The sequence below is a fragment of the Podarcis muralis genome, chromosome 6 (assembly GCF_964188315.1).
Source record: "Podarcis muralis chromosome 6, rPodMur119.hap1.1, whole genome shotgun sequence".
Classification (NCBI taxonomy): Eukaryota; Metazoa; Chordata; class Lepidosauria; order Squamata; family Lacertidae; genus Podarcis; species Podarcis muralis.
Genome location: NC_135660.1, coordinates 29736909 through 29763172, shown reverse-complemented (window position 1 = coordinate 29763172; position 26264 = coordinate 29736909). Strand labels below are relative to the sequence as shown.

Below are 26264 nucleotides of genomic sequence, written 5' to 3'. Positions count from 1 at the left end.
TGGGCGCAGGACAGAAGAACAGAGTCAATCTGACACACTATGACCCTGCAGGGAATACTCATGCTTCTGTCTGCCCATGAGCCCAATGAAAAAGAAGAGACTGACAGAAATCCCTGAGAGAAAGTAAAACAGAAACAAGGTGTATTTTACTGCACAGAGCCTAATTTTGCAAAAAGCTTCTAGCAAAATCATGATGAGGTAGCTGGAAGACATGTCACTTAAACCCCCCACCCATAAATGCAATATAGTAAACTTGATCTACTCAGTATTTTCAAGATCAGCCAAACAGCCAGCTGTACAATATAAAACAAACCCTCCATAAATGGCCCGTTCAAGAGGAAAAAGCCTGCTGCTTAGTTAAGCGTGGCTTCCTATGGAGACATTTAGCCACTCAGTTTGCTTTTTCCAGTGCTGTATCCAGGCTAGTCTGTTGCAGCAAAAGCAACAAAAGAGTACTTTAATGACCAACACACTTTATTGCAGCATAAATGTTTGTGGGCTAAAATCCACTTCAACAGGCGCATTCTGGTGTTCTGATGAATATCTAATGAAGTGGACTCTAGACCACAAAAGCTTGTGCCAATGAACATGGTTCGTCTCTATGACCTTTGGTTGTTTCAGTTTGCTTCTCTGTGGTGTGTAAATTTAGGCTATGGTTGGGTGTGTGTGGAGAACAGGACCTTTGAGCAGTAGCATGGGCCCACTTGCTTGGACCTTTAAAGGAGGCCCTTTAAAACAGGAGCACAGCTGAATATATTTTCATTTCTGTTCTAGGCCCTTTGTGCTTGTGTAGATTGCGGCTAGATCACATCCTTAAAATTTAGCTTGTCACCAAGAAGTGAAAATATGGCAGTTCTAACACAGAGGTACCCTAACATGGAGGCACAGAGTGGAGAAAGCTCCTTCTTTTCACCCTACTGTGCTTTATGGGCCAAATACCACAAGGATTTGGCAGGCTTTGAACCATAATGCTGGAACATTGAGAAAATACTGAAGTATAGTTAAAATCCTGCCAGAGTATTCAAGGGTGTGATATAAAGACAGACTGTTGTAAGTGTAGAATACTGCCTGATTAACGAAGAGGATCAGACCTGAAGGTTGCAAATCCAACACTGGAGGAAGCATAGTGCAATTACTCATGGGTAAAGGCCACTGTAGCACTCCAGTTCCAAACCAATGGGTGAGAGCTATACATGGTTTCCATCCATGGAATCTGATATATCCAACCAACTTCAGAGCGTCTGTTACTTACACACACAAAAAGGAATGAAGAAAGATGAAAAATACTTCAGCATTTCAGAACCAAATACGCTTTCATCTGCCATGAATTTTTTGTCATATGAGTTTCCAAAGATCATAGGATGCTGCATTATACCACATCAGGCCATAGATCCACCTAGCCCAAGGGTGGGGAACCTATTTGCCCCACCCCTCTTTCTCTCACCCCCAGCAGATCAACTTTGACGGGGCCATCCGCCTGTCAATATTTGACACCATATTGATACCTTGTCATCTTGCCCACCTGTCAAAGTTGACCTACTATGGGAAAGGTGGATACTGCCCCATAGTATCAGCTGATGTACATCAGCTGATTTTGTACATCAGCTGATTTTGTAAGGTTCAGATGCACCAGCCATGTCCCGGGAAAACCATTTGGTGTGCCTGAACCAAGAAGGACTGAACTTTGCACGCTTCAGCCAGTGAGTTATTCAATCCTGCTTTATGTAGACATGTCTCTACCCGCCCCATATCTGGTCTCTACCTGCCCCACATGTGATGCTGCAGCAGCTCAAGGAAAACAGTCTTACAAGCAAAATGAGCAGGTCTGGTGTCCCAGGTTTCACCTGCAGACTGGAGGTTCCCTACTCCTGATCTAGGCCAATCTTGTCTACAACAACCGACAGTGATTCTCCAGTTCTCAGGCAGCAGCCCTCTCCCAATGCTTCCTGGAGATGCCAGAGATTGAACATGGAATTTTATGCATGCAGAGTAGTTGCTCTACCACTGAGCTTTGGCCATTCCAACATTTCTCCAATGAAAATAGGGATGTCCATGAGGCATATTAAGCAACTCAAGAAGGTAAGGTATGTTGATTGGGCTGAGAAACACCCAATGTGGGAAATCTGTGATCAGATAATCTAGCTTTAACAAACAAACAAAGTTTAAACCCACTCCATTTTTTTTTATCAGAGAAGCAGCAAAGGTACTTAATAACTTCTACTTCAGGTAATTCAAATATAAATTTCATTCATTTCTATTAACATCACAATCCTCTACATTTCTGCTCAGCCCCTTTGAATTCAAAGGGGTCTCGTCCCAGGTAAATGAGCCCAGGACTGCAGCCTAAGAGGCCATCAAAGGATTAATAGAATCATAGAATTGTGGCTGCCCATTATAATCCTGTGTCCTGGTACAGTGAATATTTTGTAAGAGCACACGGATAAGATTGCCCTAAAACTGCCTGGTGAATTTTGAGATCAAATGAATGCTTTCTGAAACTTAGAATTATTTCTGACAACCTGAATTTGATAGAAGACTGTAGGGAAGCTGCAGGGATGGTAGAGCTAAACTGAATATGCAATTGTCACATCACACAAAAATAAGTGGAAGTGATAGGAACATTTCACAGCAAAAGTTTTAAAAAGGGGGGAGGGAATTTCAAGTGCAAATAGATTTAGATGCATACTACAATAGTATAGAAAAATAGAAAATAGAAAAATAGTTGTAGTTGCAAGTTGCAACCAGTTCATAATTTAACGCCAGCATCACTAACATCTGCTTACAGCAGTGATGGCCAAACTTGGCCCTCCAGCTGTTTTTGGACTACAATTCCCATCATCCCTGACCACTCGTCCTGCTAGCTAGGGATGATGGGAGTTGTAGTCCCAAAACAGCTGGAGGGCCAAGTTTGGCCATCACTGGCTTACAGTGAACCCGTCCCCTTAAACATTAGATGCTAGGATACTCATCCTGCAATCTATTCTGAACACAGGAGAGGTGCAAAGAGCTTCTCTCTATAAGCAAACATGGCAGTAGCCAATTTGAGTGCCTTTCCCCCCATTGATGGGTGGGGGCTAGTGGGTTGATGGTGAAGCATACTTGGACCATTCTGTGATTCTGTCTCTTTTTATGCACTTCCAGTTGTGGCAGCAATTTGGATTATTCCACACCTGGCCCACCACAGCAGCCACTGGCACCCATGCCATCTTCTTAACCTGAAAAGATTGGTGACCCTTGCCTCAAATCAATAATGATAATGATAATGATAATGATAATGATAATGATAATGATTATTATTATTATTATTAATTTATTTGTATCCCGCCCATCTGGCTGGGTTTCCCCAGCCACTCTGGGCGGCTTCCATAGAAACAAAAAATACACTAAAATATCACAGATTAAAAACTTCCCTGAACAGGGCTGCCTTAAGATGTCTTCTGAATGTCAGGTAGTTATTTATCGCTTTGACATCTGATGGGAGGGCGTTCCACAGGGCGGGCGCCACTACCGAGAAGGCCCTCTGCCTGGTTCCCTGTAGCTTTGCTTCTCGCAATGAGGGAACCTCCAGAAGGCCCTCGGTGCTGGACCTCAGCGTCCAGGCAGAACGATGGGGGTGGAGACGCTCCTTCATGTATACTGGGCCGAGGCCGTTTAGGGCTTTAAAGGTCAACACCAACACTTTGAATTGTGCTCGGAAACGTACTGAGAGCCAATGTAGGTCTTTCAAGACCGGTGTTATGTGGTCTCAGCGACCACCCCCAGTCACCAGTCTAGCTGCCGCATTCTGGATTAGTTGTAGTTTCCGAGTCACCTTCAAAGGTAGCCCCACGTAGAGCGCATTGCAGTAGTCCAAGCGGGAGATAACTAGAGCATGCACCACTCTGGCGAGACAGTCCGCGGGCAGGTAGGGTCTCAGCCTGCGTACCAGGTGGAGTTGGTAGACAGCTGCCCTGGATACAGAATTGACCTGCGCCTCCATGGACAGCTGTGAGTCCAAAATGACTCCCAGGCTGCGCACCTGGTCCTTCAGGGGCACAGTTACCCTATTCAGGACCAGGGAGTCCTCCACACCAGCCGGCCCCCTGTCCCCCAAAAACAGTACTTCTGTCTTGTCAGGATTCAACTTCAATCCATTAGCCGCCATCCATCCTCCAACCGCCTCCAGGCACTCACACAGGACTTTCACCGCCTTCACTGGTTCTGAGTTGAAAGAGAGGTTGAGCTGGGTATCATCTGCATATTGATGGACACCCAGTCCAAACCCCCTGATGATCTCTCCCAGCGGCTTCATATAGATGTTAAAAAGCATGGGGGAGAGGACGGAACCCTGAGGCACCCCACAAGTGCCTCATCCCCCACCACCAATTTCTGAACACGGCCCAGGAGGAAGGAGCAAAACCACTGTATAACAGTGCCCCCAGCTCCCAGCCCCTCTAGACGGTCCAGAAGGATGTTATGGTCAATTGTATCAACAGTTTTCATCACTGTTAACAAAAGAAGAACCCAGTAACAGTTCGCCGCAAAGTGGCAGAAATGAATGAGGGATGATTTATTAGACATTATGACACAGTAATATTATAACGCTGATTTCAACAAAACTAGGGAACGATTCTGAATTATGTATGCATTGTATGGTAGAAGTCATAGTCACCTTCACTGTGGCTGGTCAGTGCATCCTGGCCTTACAGAATACAATGAGGAAAACTGCAGCTGTCCTGGGGAGGATGGAAGACTCACTGTATACTGACAGCAGAAATGCCTTTGGGACAAGTATTTAGTGTGCTCCAGTTGTGAAATATTGGGTGGGAAGGCATAGGTTATGAACTGCAGAAGTGAAGTCAAGGGAATCCATGTTTCAAGCCCTTTTCTGAAGGCAAAACAAGCCACTGAGAAATGCCTGAACAGGACAGCAGGCCACAGTGACTGCAACTTACTTTAATCCAAACTCAAAGATGCAGGGAGTAGTGCTTTCCTGTTTTAAGAAGCCACAGTTTACAACAGCTCAGCTCACGTTGCATATAAAATCAGAACCACCAATGTTATTAAAAGCAACAATTTTATTTTAGTGCTCCAATATTTTGTTTTTAAATCAAGATGTGGCTTTCACACACACACACACACACACACACACACACACACACACACACACTATACCCCACATACAAAATATTATTCTTGGTGCAATCCTACCCCTGTGTAACCCAGTGTTCACTCATTGAGAGGTGATCCAGTCATATTGATGTATTAATCTGATCTTCTGATTTGTGTATTTTTAACTTGTTTTGTGAATATATTTATATTGTTGATTTCATGCTGTTGACTGCCATGTTATCCCCCTGCCCGCCCCTTAAGTTTGGTAGCATATGCATTTTTGGCAAATAAATGAATCCTGTGTATGTACTTTCAAACTAGCAGCTCTGGAAGGAAACACACATTTTGAATTAAGGTACCCACCCAGCCAATTCAATGGGGATTGATAAGTATTCTGATGGAAACAAGGCCTCACACCTGCATGTTTGTTAGTCATCTTCCACACAGAGACCTTCCCTGCTATATCAGGGTGCCCTGTTTCTTCCAAAAACTCTCCAAAAAACACTATTTGCAACATTAAACCAGAAACTACAAATGAGTTCCATTTTGCTGCATTAAATTAGATTGATCCAGAATGCTAGTTAATTGGCAGTGAGATATTTCCACAATAAGAATGAGGCAGATGAGATGTCCCAAATCATATGCTGACCTGATAAGATTGACAAAATAAGACTGATCAAATAAGGTCGACCAAAACATACACCACTATTTATTTTTCACATCTTCCTGATGAAAACGAAGAGACATTTAGAAGCAGGGCAGTAGGTCATCAGTTCCCCAAAAACACCTTAATATTTTGTCTAGAAACCCAAGTACTGAACCAAGGCTCACCGTATTATGAGATCAGAATACAATATGTATCTTGTCAAAGATTCGAAATTCTTTTTAGAATAAGCAGATAGAATAGTAACCACGGGAGAGGGGAAATGATCTGTTGAGGGCCACAAAGTCTCAATTCCTGGCCACAATTGTACAGACTTCTAACTATGCCTCCAACAATCCTTGCATATCTGAAAGGTCAAAGGAGGTTTAGCATAGGGACAGAGGAAACTGCCATACCATCTGCTTAAGATGCCCATCTACCTTGCAATTATCTACTCTGAGTAACAGTGGCTCTCAAGAATCTCTAGCAGATATTTTCTCCATCATCTTTCACCCAGTCTCTTTGATGGAAGAAGCCAAAGATTAAATATGGGATTCCTGAGACTGGACATGAGAAAAGCATGTATTCTTCAAGTGAACATACTGTCTCTTTAATTTCTTGCACGTAGATAACACAGCATTTACAGAGAGGGGTATAAGCCTTTCCCCCTAACCATTTCCCAAACATTAATCAATTCTGACACTATCTTGTTCATCCCTCCTGAACCTGCCACAGCACTTTAGGAGAGGGTTTAATGCCGCCGCCACCCTGTCATTGCCTCAGCATTTATCTCCTTTCTCATTAGGGGAAACTATGCTTCTCTTATAGTAGAAAGAGCAGCTGGAGGGAGATTTGCATCAGGAAAATTGCATGGGGAAAGGGTTAACTATTGCCAGTGTCATCATGCCAACCAAACTGGGGAGGGGCTGTCTCTGTGGCTGCTTTTTTAAACAGAAATGACAAAGAGGGGAGATCTAATCCCCAGTCCTCAAAATCTTTTCTGGTTTGACCTAGAGACTATTACCAAATGCCTGTGCTTTCTGGAGCTTGAGTACGGTAATTCTAAACCAAAGGTAAGATCAAAATCTAGATTCAAGCTAATTTTGTTCTGTAACGTTCAGACAGGGTTAGAATCATGATATGCTGTTTGACTAGAAATGCACCCTCCAGCTTTATCAATTGGCTTTGTACACAGATATTAACTAGCTCAAATTCCGCTTTCTTCCCTACCCGTAGAATGGGGAACTTGCATGAGAAAAGAACTAGATAAAAGAAGAGGAAAGATATATATATAATACATACGCAGCTCAACCTGTGGATTTCTCCTTGATTTACTCGCCTAATCGTCCTTTTCCTCCTCCAGAGTTCACTGGCCTCCCTTTTAAATACTTTCCCTCTAAAACTCATGGTGTCAGTAGGAGTCCTGGCAGCATATTCCTTTAACCTTTTGGCTACACCAGCTTCAGAGAAGAAACTTAGCTGTTACTGTCTGAAGGGGAAGTATAGTATGAGCATTTGCTGCATTCACAGAAGCTGCATTTTTTAAAAAAGCCCCAGCGCCCTCAGTTATAACTCATTACTTCCTGTGAGCTATAAAAAAGATGGTGCTTCAGTGAACCGCAAATAAAATCTTAGTGGGGATGACGCCTTAGGCACAATATTTCCCTTCGCAGACCCACTCATAAGAAAATCCTGTTTCAGTTAAGAAACTCTGATTAGAAGAAACCTGGTTACCCCAAACTCACACCATTGCTCCACCCAATTAGCAATTTCAACTTTGGTAAGGGGCAAGCAAGCAAGGCTTCCCTAGGAAGATGGAGACGTTTTCTAGAAGAAGCTCAAATCTTCCATGACTAGGAGGTGGAAACTGCATGGAGGGTGATGATGAGGGTTTGGGAAGAAAATCAGATGGCATTTGAAGGTGAATGGACTTAATTCACACTTTCCAAAACCATGTGTGAACTGAATCGCAAGCATCCTTTGAACTTCACACATTTCTGCATTTTGCAATGCAGCTCTCCAGCCAAGCAGTGGTGTTGCATCCTTTGTTGGTGCCCAGGACAGCTGTGTCCATGTGCGCACCAGGTGGGACCAGGGACTGGGCATGGAGGGTGAACAAAACCTGCTGCACAGGCACAGGGCATGGAGTATGGCGGTCACATACCAACGTTGGCCGGGCAGCCATTCAGAGAGGGGGCTGGGGACACAGCGGCAAGGCCAGGCTAGGCTCTGGGGCCCAGAGATCCCTGGTGGCAGGCAGGACAGAAATCCCTGCATGGGGGCACCTGGTTCACACCCCCTCAAAATCATGCATCTGGGGCTACTGCCCCCCCTGGCCCTCTCCACGCTACGCCCCTGCAGCCAAGTAATTTGCAGTATCTCCTTCTCTTTCCAATTCCAATTCAACTGACTTACTAGGGGCTTGTTTCTATCAATTTTCTTTTCCTATCTCCAAACTCTAGTTAATAAGAGCTGCCTTCCTTTATTTCTGATGCTTACAGTCCCCCTTGAAAGCAACACCAGCAACTACACAATCTAGCACAAATGAGTTTTAAATGGCGATAGGACCATCCATTGCTCATTTGTTTAATTCATATATATATATATATATATATATATATATATATATATATATATGCAGGTTTTGGTGTCCTCGGGTGTCTTCCCGTGTAAAAGTTGGGGTGTCTAGGCGACGTTTCGACGAGGTCTCACTCGTCATCTTCAGGCTGGTGCTTTCGGCTTCTTGTTACTGGAACAGAGCAGGATCTCAGTGTTTGAGTTCCTATAAATACTGTTGAGGAGGTGTGGTGTATAGCCTCCAATGTTCTGGGCAGAGAGGAAGTTCCCAGGCTAGTGTGCCTTTTCTTCTTTTGTTCCTTAATTGCTTGAGGGATATCTTGAGTGATTTCTTGAGTGATATCCTGAGTACCACTTAGGTGGGTCATTAGGTGTGGATTAGTTGCATATATATATGCGCTCTCTCTCTCTCTCTCTCTCTCTCTCTCTCTCTCTCTCTCTCTCTTCCTAAGCAGCTGAAATAGGTAAGATAGGGATTGCAGGGAGGGAGAGATAGGAGAGGTGGTATGCAAAAATTTTACTTTAGCTAAATCTAGACTTAACCCAAGACCTAGATTCGAATTGCCATTCACACAAGCCAAGAAGGAAAACGAATGAACAAAAACACAAGAGCATTGGACTTTTGCCCTCCAGACATTGATGAACTACAATTCCCATCATCCTTGGCTATTGGCCATGCTTGTTAGGGCTGAGAGGAGTTGAAGTTTAATAACTTCTGGAAGACCAAAGGTTTCCCACACCTGCTCTAGCAACTGACAGGAATGTCCAGTGATGCTTCCAAGCCTCAGGAGGGAGAGAAAAGCAATACAATGTCAAAAGTTAGCAGTGTTAGTTTGGGTCACTGGTTGCTTTGTAAAAAGTCTTACATTTTAAGTAATTAGCTAAAACGATGTATATAAAGAATTCTGAACAATTGCATGTATTTTATATAGTAGTATTTCTCTTCCTAACTTCTCACTGTAATCCAGATTGCCATCATAATATCAACTTCAGTAGGAAAGGAGAAACAAAATTTTGGAAAGGGCTATGGAACTTTGGGAGGAATGAATTCTAGGACAATGTATGAGAAATGAAACAGATTTGGGTTTCTATTCTTCAGTTGTATGACTGCTCTTTCAGTTTGTCATTTTTTAAAAAAAGTGTTGATGCTCTGAGAACCTGATCTGAAAACCTAATCTAGAAAGTGTTAATGGTGACTCATTTTAGAGGAAATTCCACTCTGCACATGTTTGAAGCTAATTTTTGTTCATGGTGTACATATCATTGATCTGGGCCCTGACACAGAAAATGATTGCCACAATGATGCTCTGAATCTGGAGTGAAAAATGTCTGCCTGACATTGCAATATATTCATGTTCAACATTGTGCTGGCACCAGTGAAACATTGGTCTTCCGTCATGTCCATTCTCTTGCTTAATTTGCTACAAGTAGATGCTTTACAATACTTTACCTGTGGCAGGGGGTTGACCTAGATGACCTTTGAAGTCCCATCCAGCTCTTATTATTTTACGTGGATGGTACTGGTCACCAGTTGGGTATTTGTAATGTGCAATGGTAGCCTCAGTTGAACAGACTCCATGAGGGTTTTTTTCAGTGAACAGACAAATCTGGAACTTGGGTCCACCACTCTGGCACGAACTCCAAATACAGCTCCATAGTAATGGTGAAGGTGGAGCTAATCACAGGAAAGGGTACCATACCATTTAAATATTGCCTAATAATACACTCATTAAGGGCACAGCCCTTAACAGATGCAATTTCCGGGAAATTTCCTGGAGCTTGGGTAAACAAGGAAAGCCCTTCACACAGCATATTAAACCAAAAGGTTTCTTGAAAATTCAACATTATTTCATCAGAGATTAAATTGATTAAGTGACTAGGTTACACCTCAGGCAATGCCTTACAAAACAAAGATGTCTTCAGTCGTTGCCTAAACATCATCACACCAGACACCTGCCTGATTTGGGCTGGTAATTCATTCCACGGAGCTGCAGCAGCAGCAGCAGCAGCAGCAGCAAAGGCTGGATTCTAGCAGAGGCTAAGCACAACCCTGCGTGGTCATCCATGGAAACAGAGGAGCACCCCCCCCCCCAATTACTAATCCAAAAACACTCAGGTACAACACTACATGTGGAAAACAAGCTGAATATGCTCACCCATTCGCCATACAAGAGATCTTGCTGGTTGATTACAAAAAAAAATTCCCACAGCTCTTCATCATGTAGCAAATTGTTGCTGATTGTAGTAACCTGATTGTTTGCAATACCAAGGTATCAAATCTTGTTTTGGCACTGTAGCTAGACCTCTAAAAGGGTTGTGCTGAATTATGGAAGCTTCTATTTTGGGGACCAACAAAAATGTTGATTGCAGTTCTGGTTTGATCTTACAAAAATTGTCTTCATTAAGGAACTCTCTAAAGGACAGTCGCGTTTTGCGGGTGGCTGTTGGAGGAACGGAAAGTTACTGTCCTTCCTTACCCAACTCCATCACTCTCAACCACACAGTCTCTTTCCAGTAACTGAGCAGAAAATCTGTACTTACAGTACCCCTATAGCCATCCCTTGCAATGGCAGCAGCCTCATTGGTTAACGGAAAGGCAAAAAGAAATGGGTGAAAATTTCTTCTCCCACTCTAACATGGCCATGCAGCCACTAACATGGACACAGCAAAGGGCACTCCTATTTCTTCCAATTCTGGACCTGATGCCCAGTGGTGTGGTCAGAGATGGACCATTGGGGCTCTCTCAGCAAAATCATCAGGAAAGGCCCCCCAAAGCAGCAGAACTAGCTTCCCACATTTTGAAGCAATATACATTAATATCTGAGGAGCCCTCTCCCCCACCTCCATACGACCATTAAGTCCACATCATTAAATTACCTAACCGCACCATTGGTGATGACCCAAACTAACCACAGCCTCCAGACCCTGAGTTGGAAGGCAATGGACAACTTCCTCCATCAGGCAGAAGCATTTGGGATTGGCATGTTTGTGTGCAGAAATTCTCTGCATTGCTTCCTTCCCACCTCCCACTTTGGAAACACAGGCTCCATCCTCACTATACATTTAAAGCACTGGGATACCACTTTAACCGGTTACAGTTTCCCCCACAGAATCCTGAAAAGTGTTAAGGGTGCTGAGAGTTGCTAGGAGACCCCCATTCCCGTCGTGGAGGTATAATTTCCAGTTCCCTGGGAAGAGGGATTGTTAAAATACTGTACTCTGAGAATTGTAGCTCCATGAGCAGAATGGAGGGGCTATCCTAATAACTCTCAGCATCCTTAACAAAGAACAGTTGCCATAAAACTTTGGCGGAAGCCATGTCTATTTAAAGTGGCATGATACTGCTTTAAGTGTACTGTACAGATGGGGCAATAATGGCTATTCTTCCAAATACTGGAAGTGCTTTCAAGAGGAATATTGCTCCCTTCAGTATATCCCTCTCTCTGGTGGCCAAATCACCCCATATGTTTTCCCTACACACAGTATTTTAGTTTCCCCACAAGAATGTGAATGGCAGCTATTTGCTTCCTTATAAGAAAGTAATGGCATAGACTCTGCTTCTAGTGCTGTCCCGGTGTTGCAAATTGGATTGTGGTTCTGGTACAGGCCCTGGCCAACTCTCAGCCTCTCTGCCTGTGTATCACCAGGAGCAGGACATAAAACTCCTTTCACCTTCACACAGCATGACCACTGGTTGGAGATGATTGGAAACGTAGTCTGGAGGACTTGCTTGCTTGCTCTGAAGACTTGCAGAAGAGTGGATTCACTGTACTCCCACTGAGTGAAGTACTGAAAAGCAATGGCGTCTGGCAATAAAGAATGGAAAAGAAAGCAAAAGGTCCTTGCCAAGCTATGCAGACATTCCCAGTGACTACCAAGGAAGAACCACAACATTAACAAAGTTGGTATTTGTCCTTGTTTTCTCTCGTACCACCAACACTGGCGGCGTTCTGAAAACTTCTCGCATGACACTCTGAAAAGAACTGCCAAGGCGAAATGTCCCTGACAGACTCGGGAGTTAACACAGGATCCCTCAAGCCCTGCTGACTTCACTGAAAGTAGAGATTCTTTTTTCAGTAGCTGGAAAGGACATTGGACATTATCTGCAACACTTTATCTCAGGAAAGCATTCTAAGATTTCCTTGCCCCTAAAATACCTTTGCCATGCAAATATATGTCTCTCTCTCACACACACACACATAGAGACATTTGGTTCAAATTGTATAAAGGCGAAGAATGCTGTTGTTGCAAATAGCCCTAATGGAAGACAACATAGCTCCAACTCTGACCTGCCTCTCCAACAGAGAAATATGGTAAATATACTTTGCCCTTAAAGGGAATTTACAAAGGAAGGGAGGCTTTTGTACATTGGCCAGAGAACACATTGTTTTGGCTCAAACAAACACTGTAATGGCAAGATAAAAAACTGAACTTCATCCAAATGGCTTCCACCTAGCAAACGAAGCTGAGACTATTTTGTCTTCTGCTTTCAGCTTCAAAATGGAGAAGGAATTCTGCAAGTGCAGCCATTAGTGAAGAGCAATAGCAAAGTCCCACTTCCCTCAGTGGATATATAAAGCCATACACTTTAAAATAAGTGGAACCAGATTTTGAACAGGATCGATATCCCAATGAAGTCAGTGACAAAGCACCATTTGAGCAGAATAGATCTAGATTTAAACACACAAAAAAGAGAGAGGATCTCTGGATGGTTACACACTGAACAGATGCTTGGCACTGGTTTAGGTGAGCCAAGAAGGGCAAGTTGGTTTAGAAGAGGAAGAGGCAACTTTAAGGTTTGCAAAACCAAGGCTGAGCATTATGTTACTACCTCCTTAAAAAGAAATCAGACGATGTGTGCGCAACACATGGTGTGTGCATGACGTCACAGGTGAGCAGCGTGTGCAATACTGGGGCCCCTCAATACTGGGTGCAAGACTGAGCCTCTGCATCCCAGCAAGTGAAAAGTAGGTTGTGCAGGGCTTCATCTTGCAATCATAAATTGCTTTCTCCCTGAGTGTAAGGACAGAAATGTCCTCAAATCCAACAGTCAAGTTTAGGAGCAAGGGTGCCTTTTCATGTTTCTAGTCAATGAAGCATGCTTTGACATGGTAACATCCCCAAATGTTAAACTCCCCAATTTTGTTTCGAGGATAAAGACAATCCTGTTTAAGTATCTGCATACTTCTGCATAAGGGCTGCATTACTGGGCAGGATCAGGTCATGTGAATTAATGTGCCCTCATCAGCGTTACGTCTCAAAAAGATAGCTCCCGTTCTCATGCCCTTTTGGTACAGCCTGGATGGAATCCAGTAAACCCTCCAAACCACTTCGTTCTGGGTTATCCTTAACCTAAAATTTAAGGTAGATTATGCATACATGCTCCAGAGTCTATAAGTCCTGGGTGAATAAAAATGGTGTTCACATAGAACTAGTGCTGTGCCCTATCCTGCATGCCCTCTCAACAATTTCACATCAAGTAATTAGCTAGGAATTTGCATTTGAAAATGAAAATGTTACTTTTCAAGGGGCCATGGACTGTTTGTGACTACAGCCTCTTTCATTCTACAAATCATCAGCACTTTGCAGCCTTCCTGGGTGTCCAGGTTTCAATCAAAGCCCAGGGGGAAGACATGAGGCATGGGGCTTTTTTAGACGAGGAAGCACCAGCAGCCAGGGAGACTGCAGAGCACTGGATAAATGCTTACTGGGGGAAAAACAGAAACCACTCCATTAGGTTTGGTTGAAAATTACTGACATCTGTGTCTCAAATAGTGGTGGAAGGTTTGCCCATCATCCCCCAGAACTCACTGGATATCCAATTGAAGGACCAACATTTCACTGCTCTTTTTGTAGCATTCAGTAGCAAAGCTGCCTGTCCAATTTCCTTTATTTGCAGCAATCTGTGAAGTATCTGCATCTGAGTCTCCAGCAACCACAGAAGCTGCACTCTATGCAAAATAAAATAAAATAAAGCATCAAAGGCATATTGTGCTGACTTTCCTTCAGGGATGCACAATTTTGAAGGCATGGTAATTTAGCAATCTAAACTTTTTTGATATGAGTTATTCCTCAGTTGAGACAGTGCTTGCTTTAATTTGTGAACCAATAGCCTGCAAATGTACCCTTGCTCTTCCCAACATGTTTGCTATCAGAGATTGAGCAACTATTCAAGCAGGGGGGTGGGGAGATTAACATGGAAATATACCTTGTGTGAGACATTTCATGTTGGCTACAAATATAACCCCATGACTCCATGCAGGACCTAATGGAGAAAGTCATTTACAGTCAAGGAGAGAGGGGTGATGCCACTCTTTGATAACAAATAACATGCTCCATGCATCATTTCCTGCTACACTTAACAGGGCTTGCAGTAAAGCTGCTGGTTTCTGACCTAAAGCATCAAGAAAGAAAGCTTATGAGCTCCTAGCCTGCTCTCCTGTCTTCTGCTGCCTTGCTGCCCCCTCCCACTTCCCCATATTTGGCAGGATCTCCTCAAAAGAGGTTGTAGTTTCTAAAGAAGCTCTTTAGTCTTCTCTGTTCATAAGAGATTATGACAACTGGCTATCTCTAAATCCTCTCACAAGCTATGTCAAAGTACTGGGGGTTCTGGGTACTGTCTAAACTTCTATGGAATTATTGACAGCAGTTCTAATAGTAATCTTCAGCAACTGCCACTGTGTGTCCTTTCTAGCCAGCTTCTCTGCACCTTCCATCCACCAGAAAACAGAATCTGTCAACAGCTGCGCTATTGGGTCATGCCTGTATACGGTATTTCACACGCCACATCTACCTTCCAGCAATTTCATGATAGCCCAGATGCTACCTTGGGGCTTCTAGAATTGTCAGCAGTAAAAACTGATGCACAACTTCACATTTTGCCCTCCTCTGCCACATCACAGAGGATGCTGGGTCAAAATTCTTGGGCTTCTAGGTCACGCACAACTTGGCTACCTAGCTAATTGGTACACTTAACGATAACCTATTTAACTGGTACAGATCTCAACAAACAAGCACTGAGACAGGTAAATCATTGTAAAGTTGACTTTTCCAAGAAAGGGTCTGGAATATTTTAATGCAGATCACCTAGCCTATTTTGGTCCATCTGTTCCAACTGGATCAGCATATGAGTCAGGTTGCTAGCCACCAGCAACTATTTAGCTATCACTTATGTGAGACAACCGTTTTCCCTTGCATGACCTCACACTTTCATCTAATTGTTACAGCCAGTCAGTCATTAAGAGTTTAGGGACAGAGTAATAATAGCTTTCTTCCTTCCAGAAGACTTTCACAGCACAGGAGCTCATCAAGCAGAAGCTGAAGGCCAGAACTCTTCCCAATGCCTTTACTTCCAGAAAGGGAATAGTAATTTAATTTGCACATGTCATTCACACTGTGACCCACAAGGGTTTTTCTTTCCTTGATGGAAGTTGATCCCATAGATATTTCAGTATGGATCAAGTAATTTAGAGGCCTTTTAGCCTCATGTTTACCCAAGGCTCTTTTTTGAATTCTGCTCCTGCATTCCTGGTAATACGTGAAGCTAGTCTTCCATTTCCTTTAATAGACAGCACATCAGATTCTTAATTGAGCTGGGCTTTGCCTCTACCCATGACAGCCATTTTTCCTTCCATTCTGCTGTGAAAACAGGATATGTTCCGTAATTGCTTGATCAGCTACTACCTAATTAATTTGGGGTGTTATTTAGTTGAAACGTTTTGCCCAGGGATTTTGGGAGCTCTGTTAGGTCCTTTGTGCATCAATATTAAGCAAAGCGGGCCATCTCACATTTGCAAACTCCATTCATGGACCAAGCATTCCTTTACCTACAACATACATTGTTGTATGGCACATGTGTAAGAGATTGTGTTAAAATGTTTAATGCCTACACAAGGGCATATTGATTTATTTAATTTGAATCCTGCCCTCCCTCCCAAAAGGAACCCGACAGCAAACATCAAAAGGTTGTTAATATTCTCTTCTCCCTCAAAAAAACCCCCTACAAATTCTTCATAGTGTCTCATTTTCATGGATCCGTCAGGATCTCGAATGGTTTGGCAGCTCGAGATAGAAGAGAAGCAGCAGCAGCAGCAGGGAGAGAATGGAGAAGAAACGAAGTAGAGGCTTGAAAGATGGCACCCAAGGATGGAAGTTCTCCCTTTGAGACTCCAGATATCAGAGAGGGGGAAGAAGACCTCTCTACATCACCACTCCTGCACAGCATGGGGATTCATTAGGGAGTGGAGAGGGCTTTGACCAGCTGAAGTGGATGAAGTGGTGGCAGAGCTGCAGTCAGACACAGCGTTGTCACCAAGAACCAGGCATCATCTTGGTAAGTGGGATCAGACGCCCCAGTCCAGGTGGAGCATGTGTTTCCATATAAAGCAGTCTCATAAGGTAAGAGTCTCATAAGTGAGATCATCCCACCTCATCTTTAAAAGCTTGGCAAGAGGGGCATGACAACAGTTGGGACATCATGGTTGCTTCTGTTCAGTTATGCATCTCTTGCCTTGCTCAATCCTGTGCTTGTGCTGAGCCTGTACCATTGTTAGCCTGCTTTCCTTGTGTTTTGGGACAGTTAATTCCAATTAATTTTTGTGCCCTCCTTAAAAGTGTGGCAATTACTTGGATATTTCTGGCAACCTAGAGGATTTACCCAAGGCAACACGTCCACTGCAAGAAGATCTGATTCCTAGCATTTAAATTATAAAGTGTTGTTCCTGGGGAATCACACCTACAGCTAGCACTCCCATTACTATTGTGAACACAAGTTTCACCTCATTCCTAACAATGTGAAATGGATCATTCCTAAAAATGGACAGCAACTTAGGCACCAGGCAAAAACATTCCTTTTCAACCAGGCCTTTGGCTGACTAGCATCCTATATCCTTTTAAATGTGTTTGTGGGAGGGGGTGGGGGTTGCTTTTGTTATTATTATGCATTTTATATTTTTATCTTGTGTTTTTATGCTGTGAACTGCCCTGAGATCTATGGACGAATGGTGGTACACAAATTTAACAAATAAATATAGCAACTTCTCTCATATCCATGCCATTTTGTGTACCTTTCAATTTTTTATCTAAACATTATTTACCTAATCTTTTAGAACTATGATCTCCTGCACTGTACTGCTCAAGCATAGGAGTGCTTTCCTAATCCACCTTAAACAAACAAACGTAACACATGGTGAAATTTGCCTACCTAATTCCTCGTCTCTCCCTTTTTATTAAAGAGCAAAGCAAAAGCAGAACTTTGGCTCTATTCTCACACCTCTAGCATTGCATGGATATGTTTGTGTGTATTTTAATATTTAGTCAAAACCACTTTCCTGATTTTGAGAGCAGGGAAGTGAAATTATATATTGAAACCACCCTGAGAAAGGCATTTCCATAATCTATGACTTTTCCCACGAGAACAGCATATTGTGTTGAGGGAGATTTGCAAGATGCTTCTACCAACAGAAAAAAATGTTGAGCAATATTTTGCACAATCATCTTGATTAACTTTTTTAATGCAGGCACTGTTGTACCCTATTAAAACAGTCCAATAAAATAAATAATTTGAAACAGTTTGATTTGTCTTTGCCTTTCACACAGCTGTCGCCACTTCTGTTACCATTGCTTACGAATCTAACCATCACAAATGAACCCTGTTTTGTAGTTGTGTGATCAATAAGGAGTTGTCTCCCAGATGAGCAACTTGTATTTGACGTGAGCATGTAAGCTTGTGAGAACACACAGAACTCCTCAGTTCATCTGTGAGATATTAGTAGGTAGAGTTGCAGGGATCCTGCATACGCTGCCAATGCTGAAATGCCATATTCAGAAGAAGCAAAGATCACCAGTGTTGAAGAAATGATTCTTCAACATCAACTTCATTGGACTGGTCATGTTGTACAGATTATCGTCTTCCAAAGCAACTACTCTACTCTATTCTGAACTTAAAATTGGAAAGCGTAATACTGGTGGTCAACAAAAGAGGTTTAAAGACTGTATCAAGGCAATTTATTTTTTTTAAGTAGTATAAACACCAACAATTGGGAAACACTTGCCTGTGACTGCTCCAGTTGCAGAACAGCCTTTACCAAAGGTGTAATGGGCTTTGAAGACACTCAAACTCAGGACGCAAGGGGGAAACGTGCTAAGAGGAAGGCACGCTTGGCAAATCCACACCGTGATCAACTCCCGCCTGGAAACCAATGTCCCCACTGTGGAAGGACGTGGATCCAGAATTGGCCTCCACAGTCACTTACGGACTCATTGTTAAAACTGTGTTTATGGAAGACAATCTTACTCGGCTACGAGTGATCACCAAAGAAGAAGAAGAAAAAGAAGCCATATTCTACATAATTATTAAAGGGGCATGAGCCCTGTATTCCTTGGCAACAGCTTCAGGATTTAAGAACGTAAGAACAAAAGAAGATCCTGCTAGATCAGGCCAGTGGCTGTCCTTATAGTAGCCAACCAGAGGCCTATGGGAAGCCCACAAGCAGTGTTCTCCTCGCTTGTGTTTTTAAGCAACTGGTATTTCAGAAGCATTGCTGCCTCTGACTGTGGAGGCAGAGCACAGCCATTATGGCTAGTAGCCATCAATAGCCCTTTCCTCCTTGAATTTGCCTAATAGCCCTTTTTAAGCAATCCAGGTTTATGGTCATCCATGTTAGTGACTATTTCACATAACAGATCTGCCCCAAATGCATGGCTACATGCAGTGAATCACAGACTATTTGAATGGCGGCAATAATTCAAGACAATGAGCCTCCTTGCCATTGTTAATGTGCTACGCACTAGGTAAAATAAAACAAGAGGAAGACACACACCATGGCTTACACAGAATGGACCACATAAACACATAAGGAAATGGGTGAGAGAACGGAATTAACAGATTAACAAAGGGAACACAATCAAATCCAGAAACCATTTTCACGGAAGGTAATAATGAACAGAAAATACAAATGAGTAGGCAGTGAAGACAAAGCAGTCTTTTCTCTAGGGCACACTTAGTTGTATCTCACATTAGATTTTTATTGAAGATGAGAGGAAAGGCCACACCATCACTGATGCCATTCTAGTGTTCCACACAAAGCCATTTTCTCCCTCATTATAACCAATCAAGCTCACTAAACCTTCCTAGCAAACATAAAGCCAAAGCCTCCTACAAAATAAGCTTAGAGCTTATTATTTTTACAGCCAAGCAGTATATACATTTTGTTAAATAAAAATAAATAAACAATTTTATCGGAGTATGCAATGGCCCCATGATTCATGCTTTTGTCTGTATATGCGCTTTTGAAAAAATTCAATTTGTTTCTGAGTCGCTCTGTCTGCTTTTGGTGCTGGAGGAGACTCTTGAGAGTCCCATGGACTGCAAGAAGATCAAACCTATCCATTCTTAAGGAAATAAGCCCTGAGTGCTCACTGGAAGGACAGATTGTGAAGCTGAGGCTCCAATACTTTGGCCACCTCATGAGAAGAGAAAACTCCCTGGAAAAGACCCTGATGTTGGGAAAGATGGAGGGCACAAGGAGAAGGGGATGACAGAGAACGAGATGGTTGGACAGTGTTCTCGAAGCTACCAGCATGAGCTTGACCAAACTGTGGGAGGTAGTGGAAGACAGCAGTGCCTGGCGTGCTCTGGTCCATGGGGTCACGAATAGTCGGACACAACTAAATGACTAAACAACAACAACTGTCTGCTTTGAACTGTGATTTGACTTCTGAGCCATTCTGTATAAAAAGCAGCTCTGTGTTCCCCATTCACTTTTTGGGGGGTATTTAAAAACAGGTATAATCTTTTTTTTCTTTTGGCAGAAGCAGTTGAGATTTGGAGGCACAGGAGCCCTTCCAGAACTGATTTTTTTCCTGCCAAATTGTGGGTCTGGGGGCTTTTGTGGGGAAAGTAGAAAGGATACACTTTCCTACATAAACCATATTAAGTCAATGCCTTCGTTAGCCTACTAAAACTACAAAATCCATATTGGTTTCATATTTTCTGGAGGGGGGGGGGTTATCTTTGGCTCCAATAGGCACTACAAGATGAGGCTGTCTCAAAGAACCAAAGCACTCAGTAAGTTCCATAACCGGTGCATTTTGCTTTTCCTATGGATCATGGTTACTCGATTGGATGATAATGTAATTATTCTCCTATACACTGCAACTTATCCTCTCTGATAAGTAACCAATTGTCTCCTATGATTGCCTACCAATTTTTATTTTTAGCTCAGAATGGAAAGTGTCTCAAGCACTAAATGGCTCTACATCATTAAAAAACAGATTATGCTGCTGTGCTGACCCAGCAGCCTCAGTTATAAGGTAGACTCCAGACCTAGTTATGCATAGTGGAGAGACCCACTGCCATCAAGGGGACATATACTAGTCCTGTCTAGATTAATTCCCATCAGTTTCAATGGGCCTACTCAAGCACACTAAGTCTGAATCCAGCCCATAAATACTTTAGAAAAGTATCAGAGATCAAGCTTAGAAACTGACCAAATTCAAAAGACTGGAAAGTATTCCATGATCTAAAAGTTTGTAATCTAGACATAAATGTATTTGTCACATACCACTCATTCTTTATCATATGCTCTTTTTTCTGCACTATCCCCCCCCCCCCCAAATACTGAGAATTTCAGCATAAGGTATTCGGTGAATTAGGTTATAGGGAACAGCCTCAAACAGAAGAAGACGTGCTCCATCTAGCCCTGCTTATTTTAACTAGAAACAGCTCTCTAAGTCCGCTGTTATTTCTGCTACTGGAGAGTCAAGGTTCAGGTTCAAGGGCTGCAAACTGCCTGGGATAGATAAGTAGGTACCAGGCTGGCATCAGGCACATTGTTAAAATTCCCAGTGGCAGAACTAGGAGTGTTATAGGAATCAGTAGAACAGGGCTGGCTTCACTGCATAACCCGATTCTTCAGGATGAGAATGACAGGGTGGAACTACCTGAAAATGCCTCTTGTGACACAAAGGAAGCTTAGAACCAGTGTCTGACCTGCAGTGCTACCATCTTGAGTTTCATGCCTGCCAAATCTCTGCTGGAAGATCAGGATATCACTGGGACAAACTGTCATGGGTCAGGAGTCAGCTTCACCTGCTGAACAGCAGTCTGAAGTGGCAGAAGGCAGAATGACTCCATCAGCTGAGAGAGAAGGCACCGATGAGAACCAGCTGGCACTGATAAGAACCAGCTGGCTTCAGCCTTCTTAAACAGAGCTCTCAGCAGCAGTCAGATGCTGAAAACAGCGCCTGTGGTTCCTGGCCCTACCTTGCAGCTTCCTGTTATCCACCTGGACCCTTGGCTTTGTGATCATTGGATTCCATGATCTCTGGATTGTCTACATCAGGCTTCCTCAACCTCGGCCCTCCAGATGTTTTGAGACTACAATTCCCATCATCCCTGACCCTGGTCCTGCTAGCTAGGGATCATGGGAGTTGTAGGCCAAAAACATCTGGAGGGCAGAGGTTGAGGAAGCCTGGTCTACATGGATTGCTCTTTGCCTGACCCTCGGAATGGACTTCACTTTGTATGCTGACTCTATCAATAGTATCTCAAAAGACTTTTATATTCTGTCTGTTTTGCCCCACACTCTACACAGTGTTACTTGGCAATGGGACTATGACACAGACACCTTTCTAAGTAAGTTACAGCTATTGATTTTAACAGGTCTTCCCTGTGTATGACTTAGCTGGATATCACTGGAACAGGAAGATGTGAAGAATAGGAGTCAAATGTAGCTAGTATTTCATTGGAGTGGATGGAAAAGACCTTCTATCTCATTGCCTCTTCTATAGCTGTGTATGGAAGGCTAGAATCTATAAGAGGAAACTTGCTGAACCATTCAGATCAGTTCCTATGCCTATCATCTGCATCTGAGTGAGCTCTGTTGCCACAGAGACAAATGAGTGAGTCTTTCTCCACCTCATCTGGCTGGATGTCACATCAGCCTAGGGTGGAGACAGGCTAGGGCGTGTCTGCTGAATGTGAGTGGGTTTGGTGAATGATGGAAGCTGGAGAGACAGAGCCATGTCTGCCCCTTGCTGGACGCAAAGCTGAGTTTCGGGGCTTCCCTGGAAACCTAATGGGGAGGCAAGTTGCTAGGAGCCCATCCAACCTTATGTGTAAATAATGTCATATATCCTAAATTCCCCGTAGTCTCCATTGACCTACATTCCAAGGAAACCAAACCCTGGTTAAGTGCAGGCACCCCTGGAGTCTCTTAACACGTGGAGAAAGGGGTGTGTGTGACAATATGTTTTTCCCCTTGTTGTTGTTTAGTTGTTTAGTCATGTCCAACTCTTCGTGACCCCATGTTTTTCCCCTGCCTCTCGACAAATATAGAAATAGAAAAACTAGCAACACTCACAGAAACAGCTGAAGTTGCATGCTGTAACTGCAGAGGAATTTTTCAACATAGGCTGATGGCATCCTTTCAGGAGACAGCCATGCACAAAAAGTAGACCCCCCCCCCTCCACTTCTGCCTCCAACCCCATTGCCTGCCAGAAGGAAGCTAGCATACACTAGCAAATAAAGTGCATTGGCTGCAGTTATGCAAGTCTCTTTATTTGTCTTGGATGACACAAATATATTATCAGCTACCCCTCCTCCCACCACCACAACCATTTTTATTATTATTATTTTTTACCTTTGTACATGGTCCAGATGCTATGGTGCCTTGCCAAAGGAAAAGCATTCCATCCCCCCTCTGTGTACAAATATCACTAAGACCTCCTTGCTAAATCATCAGAATTGTGACGTTTAAATGTTCCGTAGACCCCTGCTTCCCTGTGCATTAATTGGAGTCTTTGCTCCTGGTTCATTACTTTAGCCCTAGGGGAAGAGGAGGCCATGCAGAGTAAAGTATGGCAGGGGCTGTGTGTGTGTGTGTGTGTGTGTGTGTGTGTGTGTGTGTTTCACCTCAGTTGTACTCCTTGCAAAATCTGATAAACCTATTAAAGTCAATGGATCTGATTTTAGGCAGAACAATCCTAAGTAAAGGAAGCTGGTGAAACTTAAACAGGCTCAAGTTTAGCTGGTGTAAATTGCCCCTCTTCCACAATCCATTCAGGAGCAGGGCTACTACTGGGTGAGGCAGCCTAAGCCTGGCAGAGAGAAAATAAGCCTTTAAAATTCAAGTCCAATAAATGACAACACCCAATATCCTTTAACAAATTCCACATGCAATCCTCAGGGGGTAGAGCTGAATGAGGGAAGCTTTGTGGAAGATCAATTTACCAGTCATTTCATTCATTCATTCTCACACACACACACACACACACACACACACACACACACACCTTTTCTATTAGCTATGCACAAAGTGATGTATAACAAATCATGCATTAACAATTTTTAAAATGAAGCGGTTTTTTTAAAACTACCCTAGCAATGAAAGCTAAATAGTGTAAAATAAAATTAGGGCAGCTTGAAAAACTTAAGATGGCAGAGCAAATGGTATGACTCAAAAGCCAATCCCAAAAGGCAGGTTTTCAAAACCCACAAGAGACAGAGCCCGCTGGATCTTTCCCAAGATCTTCTATAATTTTGGCACCAGCACTGAAAAGGGCCCGTCCTTCACACCACCTGTCATTTTTTTCAGTGTGGAGGGGATAGAGAACAGGGCCTCTGAGTTGCTGTTAAGAATTTGGGCAGGCTCATATTTATTTAGTTATGACTTCACCTATCAGCCTCTGAAAGTCTGAGAAAAATGATGAGCCTCTTCACTTTGCACCTAAAAGAATTTCAAGTTGGAGTGGAATATACCTCACTGGGGCAATATAAAGTTGGGGTGAGACACACCTCAAATGAAAAGACAGTCCTTTAATTAACCATTAAAAAGGAAAAAAGAACTGGGCATTTTGGTTAGGCAATTTGACCTTGACTTGTGACCTCAAGGCAGCATAATATACCTCAGAGTAACGATCAAGACTGTATTGCTACCTGGGCTGATTTGGATCCAGCTCAGGTGTGCCGAGAACAGAAGGCATTAAAATGATAATGGATTTGGGGATGGCAGAGTAAGTGGCTGTGTTCGTGCTCTCCTTTACAACCCAAATCAGCTTAATCTTGACTGCCGCTGCTTTTCAAGGATTCGTGGAATATTCAGATTCACTGCCGTTTACTATTTCCAGACATGCTTATTTGGATTTCCACACACATAACTCTGAATGGCTGCCTAATGAGTACCAGAAATATCTGCAGTAGTTATAGAAAGGATTTTTAAAAAGTTAATTTAGGCAGGAAAGCCCAGCTCAGACACAACATCTGGTTTCTGCAGACTCTGCTTTATACCCAATTTTTCAGCTGAAATGACTGAAGCAGAAGGAGGTCAAGTCCTTTACCCAAAGTCACATTGGTTTCTCAGACAGATATATTTCTCTAGTTCTTAGCAGGGGATCACACTCATTCACCATCTAAGGCTTACGCTTGACAATTTCCTATGTAAGCTACTATTCATTTGCTTTTTTTTAAATCATGGAACCAGCTGATCAAGACTCTCTAGGGGGCTTGCAACACAACAAAGTATATAAAAAGCACTTTAAAATAAACTTTTTTGGCCATTCAACTCCAATGAGGTGTATAAAATACTCCATAAACAAATCCATCAAAATTGAAAGCATTCCTTAAAAAGGAGGTTTCGTAAACCTTTTAAAGTTAAAAAGAGGACAGATCTATCTGAGTAGGCAGTTTCAAATAAGGTGCTACCACTGAGAAGACCCCACATCTTATTTACAGCTTCCAGACACACCACTGAAAAACAGGACACCTGAAGCAAGGCTTCCTATGGTATGTTTTAGGGCTGTGCAACTGTATTCCAAACTGAATTGGGGTAGCTTGGGTCAATTTTGGTGGCCACAGGGTGAGGCGAGAGTGCCCCACTCCAAGTCACTTTGGAGGTCCAGGGAGACTGAGTTTAGAAACGCTCATAAAATCCCAGACGATTGTCTCAAAAACACTTTAAAAATGAAGCAAAAAGTCAAAGATACACCATACAAGGAAAAGGTGTGGGGAGCGGGGTAGGAGGGGACTTTGCTTATTGACAAACTCTCCTTCCAATCCAAGGCTAGAATGCCAGGGTGGGGAGATGGAGAGGTGGGCTTTGCTTATTGAGACAGCAGTCTTGCTTCCACTTCTTCTCAACTAGAAAGTCTCATTTAAGATCTTCCCAATGACAGTGCTTGCGGGGAGAGATGGCGAAGCCTTAAAATTATGAGCTTTCCCTCCACTTGCTTCACTCTTTTCTTAGTTTTTCTTGTGAGAGGAAGCTTCAAAGAGTTGATCAGCATTTGGTTGTTTTATATTCAGCTTTTCTTGTTTCCTCCTCTAGTCCTTAGCATACCAGTACCTACTCAGCCTTATACCTGTAAGTTTTCCCAATCCCCTTTAAAATAACATGTTTGTTGCCTGGGTCTTATTTTAGCTATTCAAGCTGTGCTACCAACCCACCTGGAATTTTGGCCCTATTTAGCAGTCCCCTCTATAGAGGCTACCGCGTTTACAAATAAGCCTATGTAAAAAACAAACAAACAAAAAAACATTTACGGTGATTTTGATTTCTCAACACAAGTTAATGGGATTCCTAAAAATTTGTTTTTCACAGTCTGGAACTGAGGGTCAAGTTGGGTCAGATTAGGATCAATATGAATCACCAAATCAGGCCCTGAATGGGATGCAAAGTGGGGAGCTGTGCACATCCTTACTATGACTGGTGGCATATGGAAGGTATGTTCCCTGAGATACCTCAGATCAAAGTCATTAGGGTTTGTCTTCTTGCATGGAAAAAAACTTATAGAAAAGTAACATGGAGCCAGTTTTGAAATAACTTTTACAACTTCTTTCCTGGACAAACAGAAAGTTTGACCAGTTTTCCAGAAATGTAAAATCAGAGGTGATTGTACTGGTGTCCCTCACATTTAGGACATTGCTTTCAGAATTGCATCAGTAGCCTTTCATCA

General features: G+C 42.9%; 1 protein-coding gene across 11 annotated transcripts in view; it reads right to left on the bottom strand.

Annotated features, from left to right (window-relative positions):
• DOCK10 (dedicator of cytokinesis 10) overlaps window positions 1-26264 on the bottom strand; it is a 174848-nt gene that overhangs the window by 109850 nt on the left and 38734 nt on the right. For 2 of the 11 annotated variants that reach the window (XM_077929933.1, XM_028731101.2), the window contains exon 1: window positions 7037-7220. The exons of the other annotated variants lie outside the window; for them this stretch is intronic. In XM_077929933.1, coding sequence (XP_077786059.1) covers window positions 7037-7141 — 105 coding nt within the window. In that variant the 5' untranslated portion in view covers window positions 7142-7220. Of the gene's footprint in view, window positions 1-7036; window positions 7221-26264 lie in introns of those variants that run through there. 11 annotated transcript variants of the gene reach the window in all.